Genomic DNA, 15,628 nt, shown 5'->3' with positions numbered 1-15,628 from the left:
CTGCTCTGGCTGTGGTGTTGTTTTGAGGGGTGAGCGTCGGCTCGGCATTTTCTTCTTCTACTTTTTTTTGTACGTTTAATGTTTTTTTGTGGGCACAATACCCTTTGCCGTGTCCGGGCCTTGGGAAAGTCGCGCTGCTGCGCTTTCTTTTTTGCTTGATTAGATTTGATTTGTGTTATTTGTGGCATTTCGCTACTCTCCTATCGACTCCCCTTCCTGCCCCTTGGCCGTGTCCGTGTCCGTGTCCTTGTTCTTGTCCTTGTCCCTGGCTGTGTCCTTTGCCGAGCTACATTTAATTTCTAAATTATCGACACGGCGCTGGGCGATGGGCGTTACGGAGAGGGAGAGAGAGCGACGAGACCCCCGCCAACCCGTTTCTGTTTTTGTTTTGATTAAGAAAATTATAGTTCGTAAAACTTCAGACTGCACACATTTTGGCTGGCCAGTGTTGGAAAGCGAATCGTTTGCCCGTCTGTTGCATGCACATGGAAAGCATGGAAAACATGGAAAAGTGCAACAATATCCTTTGGCTGCGCAGCTCCCAAGGCTAATGAGGCAATTTAAATGCTAATTCTCGTCCTTTAAGCATACTCAACAAAATATCAAATTATAATCCAAATCATGTTGCTCACATCTTCGGCGGGGGAAGGTGTCCTGGCCGCAGCCAGACTATGCCCGCGTGTGTGTGCCTGCAGCATCGGGGTTGGGCTTACAGTATTATGAATATGAATATGAATTTGAATGCTTTTATTATTCAAATGCAAAGCGCCTTTAAAGTTGCCTAATACGATTTTAGTTCAATGCCCAAACGAAAAGTTGCCTAAATCGGTTTGAAAATCGCATAGAAAGGCCCCCATTTAAGTCATCAAAATTACATTACAAGTCGGTACAAGTACAAGATTAGCATCTATTCGATGCCTACTTGAATATCTGTAAAATGTATCTATGAGATACACAGTATCTATAAGCAACAAAAGTATCTGTGAGCTGTATCTATGAAATGAGATATATATCTATTTTCGAGCATAAACGTTTATCTGAGATACATAAGTATCTATGAGATTTTAAGATACACATCTATAGGTATATGTGATACGAAAAGTATCTGTAGGATGCACAAGTATCTTTGAAATGTATCTCTGGTGCATACTAGTATCTGCAAGACACAAATGTATCTAAAAGCTGCAGAAGAGTAGAGTATCTATAAGATACATCAAAATGAACGTATTTTAAAAGTGTGTCTGAACAAAATAATGTTTGAATTGAATAGAATTTTCTCCCTTTTTGATATTTAGCTGGTGTTTGCATAACGTATTCAGAGTTGAGAGTTTTCATTTCGTTTTCGTAACGCAGGCGAAACGTGTTATTTGCCCACATGTCATATGCATTACGATTGTTTTCCCTTTTTTATTATTTATTTTTTGTATTTTTGAATATTTGTGTGCGCATCATTTGGTCAGCGGCAACAAAAGGAGGCAGCCTAAACAAACAAAAGCTGCGGCTGCTGTGGACTCTGAGGCAGGCGCGTGCGCCGGGGAAGATCTCAGTGGAAATCGAAATGGAAATTGAAATGGAAATTGTTAACTGTAAGCTGTAAATGGAAAAAGGACCTGATGCTGGCGAGCACGACTGACCGCAAGCCGGTTCAAAAGGTCAGCAGCAGGCAGCTGACTTTACGTCTGCGCAGCCTTTAGGCTTGCGCCTCTTTCCTCCCAACAGCCACCCCCCTTATCATTTGCTTTTTTTTTTTTGTTTTTTTAGTAAATTAAACAAATAGAGCGAAAAAAATGAAATTCATATTTGTTTACTTTTTGATAATTTCCGTTTGATAAATGAGTTAGGCGAAGGTCGCTAAGCCGCGACAATGTGGCGCGATTAGGGCAATAATTTGTGGGATTAGTGCTGGGAGCAACCACCGGAGCACCACCGGAGCAGCATCGGGCGGCAGCGGAGCGGCACCAAGAAAGTCAACTTCAGGTTGCGGCGTCAGCGGGCGCAGCGGGTCGCGGCGTGTCCTGGCGCGAACTACTTGCGGTTTTTTTTTTGTTTACTTCCATTTTTGTTTTTTTTTCGTAAATTATAACGAATTATGACATATTAAGATTTATATTTATGGGCAAGGGACTTTTTGCCATGCAGACAAGAGAGTGCAGAAGAAAGGAACTGCGCACAGGAGGCGACCGCAAGATGCAGTCGCGCAGTCGCGCAGTTTCGCAGACTCCTGCGCCTTGCGCCTGCTCGAATTTCAGCCTTTTGTGCGTTGGGCGCCGGACTTGAACCGAGCACAGCTGTTGCTGGGCGAGTCCTTGCGCCCTTCTCCCGCTCTCCCTCTCACCCTGTCTCTCTTGTCTTTCCTTTCGCCTCGGGCGCTGCTTGCCGTATTATGATTTCATATTTTGATTTATTGTTTTGCTTATTGTTTTGCCATACATTCACAGCAGATTTTATTTTTTTCCCATTTTTGGCAATGCCTTAGCCTATTGTTATCCTTCGGCGTGTCCTTGCCACTCTGAGTCCTGAGTTCGCTGTGCGGTTTCTGTTTTCGCAATATTTTATGTTAATTTCGGCCCAACGGCTGCCGCCAAGTCAGAAGCCAAAACACGGCACAGTTAACTTGTGTGCGACAGTCAAACTGCTGCAAGTCGCGCGCATCCTGTGCCAAGAACCCGTCGAAATTCGAGCTCACATTTTTCACGCGCCTAACGTATATTTGGCAATTGGATTTTTGAAGTCGAATATGTTTGGGGATTTCTGTTCATGAAGCCGGCTTATTCACATCTTTGTAGCCAGTTTAAGGTTCGAGCCTTCAGCTTCTTCAAAGGATATGCCCAAGCAATATTTGCTTAGACCGATCCAAGAGCTTGCCTCAGTCCCTTGTTGATGTGTCCTGTCCAAAAAGCTCAAGGATATTAACGAGCTGTGAGTATATATATACATATATATATTAACTAAGAAATAATCATTATTTTTGTCAAAATTCTAGTTTTTACTAGGCCATTTCCTTGCAAGTACTTGGCCAGTATCGATACCAATAAAAAATATGAGAATAGTCTAGGCAACAACCACTTGACGAGGTAGAATGGGTTGTGCGCCTTGGCTAAATGCGTTGCGCGCAAAAGTATGCAATGGTATTTTGTTAAGTTGACTAGGGGACGGGTTTTTGAGGGGTATCTACGAGCTCGTCAAGTGCTTGTAATTTGGCAATTCGGTGCTCCTGGCAAAGTAAAAACAAGGTGTTTTCTATTTATAAAATAGGAAAAATTAATTTCTACTTTAAGTCTGTAGCTTTTGTAGTTTTCTAGCTTGACGCATTCGCGCAGACGAATAGATGGACGAACATGGCAAGGACGATTCAGTTCCCCCTGAACCAGAATATATATGTGGTTTAAGGTTGGAGTGTCCTCCCGCTGAATATGAAATTCCAGGTTCGATTGAAACCCAGTTTGGAGGCCTGATCGGCAGCAAATGGGGCTGTGGATTCATTGTCAAAGGCGGAACAATTATATAAGTGAAAACCAAAAGTCGACCGTAAGCCGAGCAGCAGGCAGGAACAGTTTGCTGAGGATAACGCGACACAACCATCGAGATCAGAATGGGCCTCATGGCCAGCCATCAGCTGAGCGTATCGGAGCTGAGCGCATATCAGGCGGCCACAGGTCTGTCCACGGAGCAGCTGGAGCAGCTGCATACACGCTTCCAGGCGCTGGATCGACGTCAGCGCGGCTATTTGACGCCGACCGAGCTGCTGCGCATACCGCAGCTGGCGCAGAATCCGCTCCACCGCCAGATCATCGATGGCTTCTTTGCGGTCATCAAGGAGGCCGACTCGGATGTGGGCAAGGACAAGGCTGCGGATGCGGATGCTACCAGCGGCGATCGCATCTATTTTGGCCAATTTGTGCGCACCTGCGCCACCTTTATGGTGCCCCAATTTGGCCAGCTGACACATACGCGCGCCGACGGCCGTGCCCAGAAACTGCGCCTGCTCTCCCAAATGTTCGACACGCAGCGCAGCGGGCGAATCGAACGAGCCGACTTCCGGCGGACGATGAAATGCCTGCTGGACAGCGTCCCGCCCTCGGATGGGGTGGCCAATCTGCATCCGCAGGGCAGCGAAACGGAGCTCCAGCAGCTGGAGGAGCTGGCCTTTGGCGCCAGCGATAGCATCTCCTACGAGCAATTCGAGCAGCGTCTGGCCACGGCCGATGTCGAGGGCGGGCTGGCGGTGCGCAAGTGGCTGGAGGAGCCCGCCGACGAGACCAACTTAAAATCTTCATGAAAATCAACTTGAGCACAAACATCCACAATATTTCCAAATTTTGTTCAGTTTTTGTTTTGTTTTTGCTGTTTTTTTTTTTTATAATTATGAGAATATACTAATTATTTTCTTAAAATTTCTTGAAAATGCATCTGGGCTTATGTAGTGTATAGGGTATATATCTCTAAATAAAAATTGCTAGGAAGCTAACTCTTCATTGTACTTACCTTTTGTGATGAAGGTGCATAGTAGGACGGCGTTTCGGGAAATTGCACATTTTCAAAGATGCTTGTCGAAATTCGGCTTCGTATTTTTTGGAAAATCCTTCCTTCCTTGGTGGAAATGAGGGTCAACATTTTGGTGGGTGACGTTTCGCGTACAAAATCATTTTCAAAGATCTATATGAAAAATCATTTGGAAAGTATTTCACAGTTTTCGCAGAATCCAAGCTTCCTCGGTAGAAATGCATGCATACATACATACATACATACATACATACATACGTACGTACATACATACGTACATACATACGTACATCCATACGTACATACATATATACGTACATACGTACGTACATACATACGTACATACATACGTACATACATACGTACATACATACGTACATACATACGTACATACGTACATACATACGTACATACATACGTACATACATACATACGTATGTATCACCAACAAAAACACCAAAAAAAAAACACCAAAAAAAAACACCAAAAAAAAACACCAAAAAAAAAAACACCAAAAAAAAAAAACCAAAAAAAAAAACCAAAAAAAAACACCAAAAAAAAACCAAAAAAAATACCAAAAAAAAACTACCAAAAAAAAACACCAAAAAAAAACACCAAAAAAAAAGCCAAAAAAAAACACCAAAAAAAAAACCAAAAAAAAACACCAAAAAAAAATACCAAAAAAAAACTACCAAAAAAAAAACACCAAAAAAAAAAACACCAAAAAAAAAGCCAAAACTAGCTACAAAAAGCTACTACACTACTAGCTTAGCATGAAAACTGCAGAGCCTACTTAAATTCTTGAGAATCGAGGAGGAGAGCACTTGGTAAAATTTCGTTTTATTTAAATGTGCAGCACAGCGACAAAAAAGCTTGGTCTCCGTTTGGTGTTAGAAAACAAACATGCATGCATACATATATACATATGTGCATGCATACACTAACACACACACACACACACATACACACACACACACATACATACATACACACATACACACACCCACACACACTATATATTGGATCTCACAAGACGCGGCGATAAATTTATTTATCTGTTTTTAGTATTAAATATTTTTTATTTATCATAATCTTTTAATATAAACCTTTCTTTATGATCTTTTACAAAAGTGCGTTAAGATAAGTATTTAGCGAGATTCGTGCTAAAAAAAAATATGTATATAATAGAGGATAGATAGTACATAATATAATAATCATAATATAAATGTTAATAATGAACATGACTTTTCTTATGGCAGGCCGCAGATGCCTTCAAAACGTGCACACACATGTAAGTATGTATATGTATAAATGTTGCTATATAGTACCACGATGACATTCGATTTCATTATTGATTATGTGTATATATGTATATTGTACTATATAGCAGCATGAGCTATATATTTGATTAGCTTTTGTTTTTAGTTTGTTTTTGAATTGTTTTTCTGAGCATATATTCAAAATTTGTAACGTCTTTTGTTGCATGCTTAGACTCTGCATAGAGCACTATAATATTGTTAAGAGTTAGCTTTTATGATTGTTTTTTTTTGTATTTTTTTTTTGTTTTTCGTTTTTAAATATTAATATTAATTTTTCTTGTTTGCATAATACAAATACAATTTGTAAATTTACGCTACAAATTGTCTTATTTTTGATTTGATTTTTGAATTTTTTCCCTTTTGCATAACATTTTTCAGTTTTCTTTAGTTTACAAATTACATTTATGTTTTTCATTATATATTTTTGCTGGTTGTAAAAAATTTGGTTTAATGCTTGCAGAAGCTGATTTTAAGCTATGTATATATATATATATATGTTTAGGTATAGGTATGTATATGTAGCATATATATAATAACAATATATGATATTTGAAAAAAAGCAAACAAAGAAATTACAAAAAAAAAAAAAAGAAGGAAAACTTTGACTACGCGCTGCTTGCTTTGGCTGGGCGTGGCCGCTTTTATTGACGCCTCACAGTGCGCTCGCGCTCCCGCCCGCTCTCCTCGCGCTGCAGACGCGGCGGCGAGGTCTGACCCGCGGCGGCGGCATTGCCAGCACCTGGACCTCCAGCAGCTCCAGTGCCGGCGCCAGCCGCGGCGCCGTTGGAGACGCGCGCCTTGCGCGAACGCTTAAACTTGGCCATGTCCTCGCCGAAGACATCGCCGGTGCGCAGCGCCGAGATCAGATCATCGAACTCGCCCTTGTTGTCGCTTTTGGCCAGTGGATCGCTGCCGTTGGCGCTGCCATTGCTGGCCGATTTGAGGCCCAGATTGCGTGCCACGCTGCTCATGAGGCCGGTTTTATTTTTGCGCTCGATGGTGCGCTTCTTGAGCTCGGCTTCCTGTTTAGCGCGCTTCTCCTCCTCCTCCTGGCGCCGGCGGAAGCTTTCGTTGTCGTTGCGCGCCTCCGCAAAGGCGGCCAGAAACGAATCGAAAATGCCAAAGAACTCGTCAGGCTGCAGCACGGAGCCATCCTCGCCGAATAGGCGCACCGCACGATCGAAACGCGTCTTCATGTCCTGGAATTTATCCTCCAGCTCGGCAAAACGCACCGAGGCCGAGGCATGGAACTCCCGCATCACCGGCAAAAAGCGATCGCCCTGCTGTGCCGGTCCCGAGCTGCGATGGAACTCAATTTCGCGCGCCACATCCGCCAGGCCGGTGCGCAGCATCTGTATATCCTTGTCCATTTCGCCCAGCGACACCTTGGACGCTTCGCGCACATGCGGTATATCGTCCTCCAGCTTGAGCAGATCCTTGAACTTCTTCTCAATCACCTGCACCAGATAGTGCAGCAGTGTGGTGCCCTTGGCCGCACTGGATTTCGTGTCCGCCAGACGATTCAGCGATGCCAGCCTAAAGCCAGAGGCATTGCCGCGGGCGCCACGATTCATATAGTTGCCTGCAGAAAGAAAATGTATGTGCATAAGTCTGGCCGAGTCTCCTATGAGAGTGAGTCTTACCCAATGCCAGCACCAGCTCGAGCAGCTTGCGCAATCGGCGCGAGCGGGCCACCTCTCTGGATGCCTCCATGACGCTGGTGATGCGTGGTATCAGATCATTCACCGTCAGCATGAAGCGCTTCTTGTAGTGCAAGCTCTTCAGGCGCTGTTCATAGTGTGGAATCCTGCGATAGGAAAGAAAATGGGATATATATATAATAGACATTTCAAACAGGCTTCATTCCCCGTCAAAACGGAGACTGCGTCAATCAAACAGTGTAACAATTAATCTGCCAGACAATCAATCAGTTAGCCAGTTGATCAATCAGTCAGTCAGTCAATCAATCCTCAGTCAGCCCACCATTGGCTCAGTCAGTCAGACCATCAGTCTGTGTGCCAATCAATCAGTCAGTTAATCATTCAGTCAGTCAATCAATTAAGTTATTTAAAGTTAGTCGGTCAATCAATCCCGTTAGTCCGTCAGTTATTGGATCGATAAGTCAATGAAGCAGTCAGTTTGTCGGTCAATCAGTTAATCAATCAATAAATCAGTAAATCACTTAGACAGGCAATCAATCAACCTGTCAATGAATAAGTTGGACGGTCAATCAATCAGCGAGTCGGTCAGTTAATTAGTCGGTCAATCACTTATGGGGTCAGTCAATCAATTTTTAGTCTGGGATAAATTTGATCAATCAGGGAGTCAGCCAGTTCTTTCGTAAATCAGTCTGTCAGAAACTCAATCAGTCAGCCAATCAGTGCATCAGTTGGTCAGTCAGTTAGTCGGTCAATCAGTCAATCAATTAATCAAATCAGTCAATCATTTAGTCGGGCAATCAATTAGCCTGTCAGTGAATAAATTGGACGGTCAATCAGCGAGTTAGTTAGTTAGTCAGTCAATCAATCATCATGTCATCAGTCATCATCATCAGTCAGACACTCAATCAGTCAGCCAGTCAGTGCATCAGTTCGTCAGTCAGTTAGTAAGTCAATCACTGTCAGTCATTCAATCAATCAATCATTCAGCTTATAGAAGAATCAGCTTAGACTGTCTACTCACTTGGATATCTCGTAGAGGAAACGATCCGCGCGTGCCAGCGATTCGATATCCTCGCTGTGCTCGTCCAGGAGCGCACGCTCCTCAGCGGAGGGCGTAAACTTGAGCAGCTGCTCGACCATATCCAGCGCCAGCTGCTCATTGCTGTCCATGGAGAGTATTGCTCTGTGAGCGGGAAGGGGAGGAGGGTGTTTGTTAGTTGGTTCTACTTGAGTTTAGATTGGGAATTTTGGATTTTGTACTCACTTGGATATATCCATGTCGCTCATCTTGAGCTTGCTCAACAGAATCGTGCAGTTCTGGGCGCGTCGTCCATCGATGACAGACAGCACCTTTTGCTTGTTCTTGCCCGTCACGCGCAGATCCTCATAGGATCCATCGGTGGCCTGCACATGCGATTAGATGCGAATTGGATAAGTGATATTAAAGATTCTATATTGAAGAACAGTTAATCGATATTTTGATTTTTCTGATTTAAATTCAGCTGGTAGTATTCCTATCTTCAGATTGGATTATTATCTAAATAAATAAGTACCCCAGGGTTTCTTAATATATTCTATTACGTCCATAAAATTCCTTCTTTAGCTGCAATATTTTCTCTTCTCTTTCATTTAGATAACTCTGTTTTATTGGAATATTAGAATTTAATCTAAGCTTTTTACTCTAGCTGTAATTTTCTGCCCTCTTAGCTTCTATCTCCATTTAAATATCTTCCTTTATTTCAATATCTCTTACATCTTACATATCTTACATTCTCTTATTTCATTCTTAAACTTTCTTCTGCTCTCTTTTAGTTTTCCTTAAAGCCCAGGTTTCTATTCATTCCATTCATTTATTTACTCCCAACACTTTATACGGTCTTATCCTTTACCTCCTCTTTAGCTAGATCCTTTCCCTGTACTCCGCTCTCTCTCTCAAGCTTCCATTAACTTACCGACACCCCATTCTTTTGATAGGCTGAGAACAGCTTATCGATGGACTCGAGCTCCATGTTGTTGTAGAGCTTGCTCTCGTCCAGCTCGCTCCAGACGGTGCCCTGCAGCTTGGCGTCGGGCAGCTTGGACCAGTTGAAGCTCTTCAGTGGATTCGCTGGCTGTGGCACGTTCTTCTTTGGCAACTCCACTTTCGGTGGTGCTGGAGCTATCGCAAACCAAAAAGAAAACCAATCGGATTAGCAAAAGAGTGTGTTGAGAACTAGGCGAACTCACCCATTGCTGGCGTCATGCTGGGCGGTGGCGGTGGGGCGCCGGGACAGGGCGGCGGCGGTGGTGGCAACATGGCTGGCGCCATGGGCGGCGGCGGCGGTGGCACCGCCTTCAGCATGGGCGGCGGCGGTGGCGGCGGCGAGACGGCACCATTGCAGCCGGTCAGGCCGGCGACCTTTTGGTCATCGGGTATGCTGCCCTCGGTGACGAGCCGCTCGAGGCGTGCGCGCTCCTGCTGCTCGCTTTGCAGCCGATGCTGCAGATCCTCGGCCCTCATTTCGGCTGTCTGGGCACGCTGCACCGCCTGCGAGTGCTGGGCGGACTCCTTCTCGAGGCGTTCGCGCATGCGCGCCAGGCCTGTTTCCAGGTCCTCTTTCTCCTGCATGCGCAGATCTAGCTCCTGTTCCTTTTTGGCCAGACGCGACTGCACCTCAAAGTTCTCACGTTCCAGCTCATCGGCGCGTTTGCGCGCCTGCGTCAGCTGCTCCTCCTTGACCAGCAGACGCACCAGCTTGTTAACATCGATGTGCAGTGGCGCCACGTCCGGGTCATGCACTGGCGACTCGGTGGCCAGCTTCAGTTGCTTGCCGGGATCATCGGGATCGGCGATGAGGTCGCTGTTGGGACGCGATTCCACCTGCAGCACAATCTGCTGCACGACGCGATCAATCAGCAGCCAGTGCTCCGTGCAGTGACCCGTGTCTGCAACCAAAATAAACAAAACAAAGAGAGCATTAAGAGGAAGTTTGCGAGTTGGTCTTAAGGATTGCTTACAGGGCAGCAGAAGCATGTGCTGCAGCAGGGAGAGCATGTGCGGATAGGCGGGCGAATGGCTCAGCTTGCGGCGCAGCAGCTCGAACATGGAGCCGGCGCTCTTGGTGTCCACATGCTCCTCATTGAAGCGGCGGGCGAACTCCTTCTCATCCTCGGCGCGCACCATTTCAAAGAAGTCCTAGACAAACAAAAAAAAAAAAACAATTAAGACCGAGCTATACGATTTATTCCGTAGGACGGGTCACTCACCAAATGCCTGTCGAGCGTCTCGTTCTCGTGGGTGCGCAGCTTATCGATGACCGGCTGTATGCCCAGCATAAGGAATTCGTAGCGCAAGTGCAAACGGAACTCGAGATTCTCCTGGCCGGGACCATAGTTGAGCACCGCGTTCACAAACGACATCAGGGCCGTCTTGAGATTGACATTATCCCGATACGCGTACGTGGATCGATCCAGATCATTGACAATGCTCTGGAAGCGTGTGCGCTCCGTGGCGAACTCCTGAAAATGCAGCATGGCCTGCAAGACCTTGCGATGTCCGCCCGGCACCAGACACACAGCGCCCAATATTTCCAGCGCCGAGATCTTTGTCCGGATGTTATCCGCCGCCAAGGAGCGCGCGATCGTATCGATCGCCGTCGGATGGGCCAGCACATGGGCGCGACCCATCGAGTTGTTCATCAGCGCCTTGATGCAGCCAATGAGGCTGGTGTGCAGCGAGCTATTGGCCACCCGGATGTCCAGCTGCAGCAATAGATTCAACAGCGCCGGCAATCCGTCCAGCTCCACAAAGCGCAGCACAAAGCTGTGCGTTGAGGTGCGCAGCGCTGTCTTGAGCGCATCCACAAATGCGGCATGATTGTCCAGGCGCGTGCTCAGCTCATGGCTGGGCGAATCCTCCGGCGAGAGCGAGACATGCACCACCAGCTCCTTGAGCCGTTCGATATAGTGCTCCGCTGTGGGTGGCTGGGTTATGGTTGTCGCATCGGGTCCATCGTTCGCATCGAGCGGCAGCTTGCGGGAGCAATAGATTTGCCATTTCTTTTGCGCCGGCAAACTGAGCATCGCCTCCTTGTTGGGCGCCGTCAGATCTAGCTCCTCGACGAGCTCGGCAAACTTTGTGTCCAGCTCATCCACCGATGGCATTGGCTGTGTCGGCGTCAGGGTTTGCAGCGTAAACGCACCCTCCACCACACAAATCTCCGGCGGCTCATCGTCCTGCAACAAAAGATACAAAATTCAGAAAAATCTGAGGCGCTGGAGCGGCACATGGCATCAGCCAGCTGCACCTCCAAAGGGGCGTTAACAGTACATGTCCAATTACAAAAGTAAAGCCCCCGCAGCAATTGCCCAACCTTGTTGCATTGTAATTAAAATCAAAAGTTTGTAATCGATCCACTTGGCGGGGGCTTGGCTCGCCTCGTCTCGCCTCGGCTGGTCTGGTCTCTGGGTTGTGGGTTTGCGTTGTGGTCAAGCAACACTCGGTTCCACTTGTGATTCCACAAGTTAAGGTTCTTATGCATTTCGATTTACTGCATTTTAGCTTTTGTTTAAAAAGAACAGAATGTTCAAGACGGAAGAAGGGGGAATTCCAAGGATGTTTGCTTTAAACAGAAAAAAGGAATTTTTGTTTTTTTGTTTTTGAGCTAGGACTTTTTAATATTGAATCTTATATTTCTGGCGAAGTGCAAGGTATTTCAAGGATTTCAAAGGATTTTCCTTTTCGCCGCATTAAGTAGGACTTAAAGCTTTAGAATAGCATGTTTTAAGGGATATAATTAAATTCCAAGCCGTAGACATTGAAATTGAAGAGAAATTGAAAAAGAACATGAAACAATCAATGAGGAGTTCATTTAAGGAGCTGGATCACAGGAGGAAGGAGGAGGAGGAAAATTAGATGGTATTAAATCGGATCATTTCAATCGAAATCATTTCATTTACGGGAATCCTGCCTTTCCAAGTATTTATTTGACTTATGATTAAGTTCTTTGATAGGGAATAGAATGGGTATGATGAACCGGGCATAATCTAACAACAAAAGTACACTGTGCTTCCCAGATCAGATCCTATTTTGACATACCTTTGCCATCCCGCTGCCTAAACATTTACCCAGCTCTTTGTAAAGTAAAGTATTCTCGGGGTAGAGTCAACTCTTATTTAAAGTCAAATAGTTTTCGGCCAGACCCTTCTCTAGCAGCAAGCTCAGATCCACTATATTCAAAATCTTATATAGGCATTATCAGCTTTATAATATACTACGTTCCTCTCTTAATTGCAGTCTTGGCTACCATTCTGTATGCATGATCGAGGACTGTCTCTTCATGATCTTTCAATTAGCCTAACAACAGTTTTAATGGCAGCACATAGGAAGCAATTATCATTTTAACCAGCTCGAATTGCATCTAATCTTTCTGTTAACCTTCCCGCAGCTACTTCTGCTCCAATTGGCCTTTAACTATCTGCAATCTGTGCACCCTTTAGAGCCACATTTAGAAGAGCGACTTGTTTGCTCTGCCAAGCGAAGCGACCCTCTTCAGCTGACATCAAGTTCTGTTGAGTTAGTTGAGCACCTGAGAGAACAGTTTTCGAAATCAAAAGCTGTCGAACTCTGATGCCTCTACGTATTAATACCCTGTATATATGGTAAGCAAAGAGGTTTAGAAATGTGCGTAAAAGGCAGTGAGAATTCCTTAAGACTTTAAATTTCTAATTCACCTCATTTATCAGATAATTCCCATGTTGCCCTACAAATCGATAAATATTGATATATATATAATCTGAAGTTGTTTAGGGCAATTAAAAGCTGACTGCGGGGTATTTCTTAGTCGACTAAGATAGAGCGCCCTTTTTTCCTGCTCTTTCTGATTTGTTCTCTACTTATGCAACATTCGTGCATAATTCGATGCGAGGCAAATCATTTGAAGTTGTTGTCGACTCGCATTTCAATGCGACAAGTAGGCCAGGGAATGAGCAGAGCGAGTCGAGGGGCAGCTATCGTTAACCTATGTTAACAATTGGCACGTGACTTAAACCGATTCACATACCCTAACCGAAGCAATGCCGAATATGTCGCCGAATATTGGCATGAAAACTTCTTCGAGCTTAAGGCAGTTTATATGTCGCGGTCGATCAGATCAAATCAGCAGATCGTAAAGAAACTATTGGTCAAGGAAATATGCCACGCAACTATTCTGTCTGCAAGGGTATTTGATAGTCGGCATGCCAAGGATCGAACTGAAACTGAACTGAGCTGATAATTTACCTTAAAGCAGCCGCACCAAACGCGTCTGCCCCGAAAGACTGGCATCTTCTTCTTCTGCTGCTGCCTGTAGTGTTTCTGGAGTGGCGTTTCGCAGTTAATCGACGACTTCTTGAAATTGACGCCGTGTGCAACGCTGCCGCCGCTGCCCCCGCTGCAGCCGCTGCTGTTGTTGTCGTTGCTGTCCTCCTCCTTGCCAAGTCCAAATGGATAGCCAAATGTATAGCCTAATATGTTGTGCGTATAAAAGGAGTTGGCGCCGCTGCCCAAACTGTTGCTCTCATCTGCATGTTCCACGTGGCCGTTGCTGTTGTTGCCGCTGTTGCTGCTACTGTTGTTGCCTGTGTTGCTGCTGTACTGGTTCCAGTAGCGATATAAGCTATTGAAGCAGCTTAAATCGCTTAAAACGCTTTTCCAGTGCTCAAAATCGAAACGCTCCTGAAAATTAGCCGACGAGGTGTCGCTGGCGCTGCCGTTGGGCCGACTGTTGCAGCTGTTGCTGCTGTTGATGCAACTGTTGCTGCTGCTGTTGCTGCTGCTGTTGCTGCTGCTGTTGCTGTTGCTGTTGAGCGTTAGGGTGGCTGTGCTGCCTTGGCTCAAATCGCTGCAGCTGTTCAGGCTGGTGATGGATATTAGGCTGTTGTTGTTGTTGCTGCTGCTGTTGCAGCTTCTGCTGCCGCTGTTGCTGTTGTAGCTATTGAGCACTATGTTGTTGCTGCTGCTGCTGTTGTTGTTGTTGTTGCTGCTGTTGTTGCTGTTGCTCTGGCTGTTGTCACTGGTAATTGTTATTTTGGTTACACCCGCTGTGCTGCTGGTTGTGGCTGCAATTGCTGCTGCTCCTGTTGCTGTTGCTGCTGCTGTTGTTGTTGCTGTTGCTGGTGTTGTTGCATTGATTGTTATGCAGCTGCTGTTGTTGCTGTTGCTTGTTACAGTTGCTGCTGTTGCTGTTGCTGTTGCTGCTGCACTGCTTTTGGGCTTCTCTAATGTGCTTTCGGGCGTTGTTTGCAATATTTCCGCATTGGCGCTGTGCGTATCCGGTTCATTAATGCAAACAATGGGACACGACTGTAGCTTCTGCAAAAAAAGAGCGCAAAAAACAATAGAGGGCCAATTAATATTAGATTCGAGTTACAATTGGAATTTGTTGCCTATTAAATCATAGCCTGCCCACTTGTCACACATTCTTGGCCGCAGCGCTCTAAGCCAAAGCCGACAGGGCCGAGGTGTCTGGCCAGACAAATGGCTGTCAACTCGCATGCCAAGGCAAATGAGACAAATGCAATTGCATTCAATTCATTGCCCGCGTCAGTTGCCACAGCCAAGTTTGTGTGCGTGTGTGTAACATACACTACACATCATCGGAGTACACAACAATTGCTGTGCAGCAAATGCAACTCGAGCTATCGAAAACAAAAGTATTTACTAAAACAACTATCGTTATCGACATATACAATTTCTTTTAAATAAATACATGTTTTGTTCATGATATTTTGTGATAATCGATAATGTTATCGATAAAATAAATATTATATAAATCATATTGCAGTTAAAGAACTGTCTTGCACTTATTAATGTTATCGATCATAAGCAAACGCATTCGCGTCCACACAACCTTTGATCGAACTATCGATGCTGATACCTGATTATCGATAAGATTATCGAAAAATTAGTTATACCTTTGCATGCGATTTAAAATTCGATACTTTTATCGATATTATCGATATAAATCGCTCAACAAGTTATTTATTGATCTATCAATTATCGATATTTAATTTATTTTTAATATTTTTCTTTTTACACCCACGCTCCCTTGATCTCTCGATCTATATTTGATACAATATGATGTGATATTATTTCAAATAAAGTCTATGAATTTATCGATAGTTCAC

At 44.9% G+C, this 15,628-nt stretch overlaps 2 protein-coding genes across 2 annotated transcripts; one reads left to right on the top strand and one right to left on the bottom strand.

Moving 5' to 3' along the window:
• The first annotated feature begins 3,492 nt into the window (after positions 1-3,492).
• On the top strand, positions 3,493-4,356 carry LOC115767770 (calcineurin B homologous protein 2). Its single transcript, XM_030712093.1, has one exon. The coding sequence runs from the start codon at positions 3,593-3,595 to the stop codon at positions 4,277-4,279; it is 687 nt and encodes a 228-aa protein (XP_030567953.1). The 5' UTR covers positions 3,493-3,592; the 3' UTR covers positions 4,280-4,356.
• Positions 4,357-6,397: 2,041 nt separating this feature from the next.
• LOC115767775 (disheveled-associated activator of morphogenesis 1) lies at positions 6,398-14,852 on the bottom strand (the record flags this gene model as incomplete). Its single annotated transcript, XM_030712100.1, has 9 exons — positions 6,398-7,404; positions 7,466-7,629; positions 8,505-8,666; positions 8,748-8,887; positions 9,436-9,641; positions 9,710-10,408; positions 10,481-10,658; positions 10,730-11,698; positions 13,743-14,852. Coding segments are annotated over 9 exons (4,569 nt in total), but the record flags the coding sequence as incomplete, so codon positions are not given.
• Between the last annotated feature and the right edge of the window lie 776 nt (positions 14,853-15,628).

Source organism: Drosophila novamexicana, unplaced genomic scaffold (assembly GCF_003285875.2).
Source record: "Drosophila novamexicana strain 15010-1031.04,08,12 unplaced genomic scaffold, DnovRS2.1 tig00001453-arrow-arrow-pilon, whole genome shotgun sequence".
NCBI lineage: Eukaryota > Metazoa > Arthropoda > Insecta > Diptera > Drosophilidae > Drosophila > Drosophila novamexicana.
Note: the sequence above shows the minus strand (reverse complement) of the source record. Positions and strands in the feature narration are given on the sequence as shown.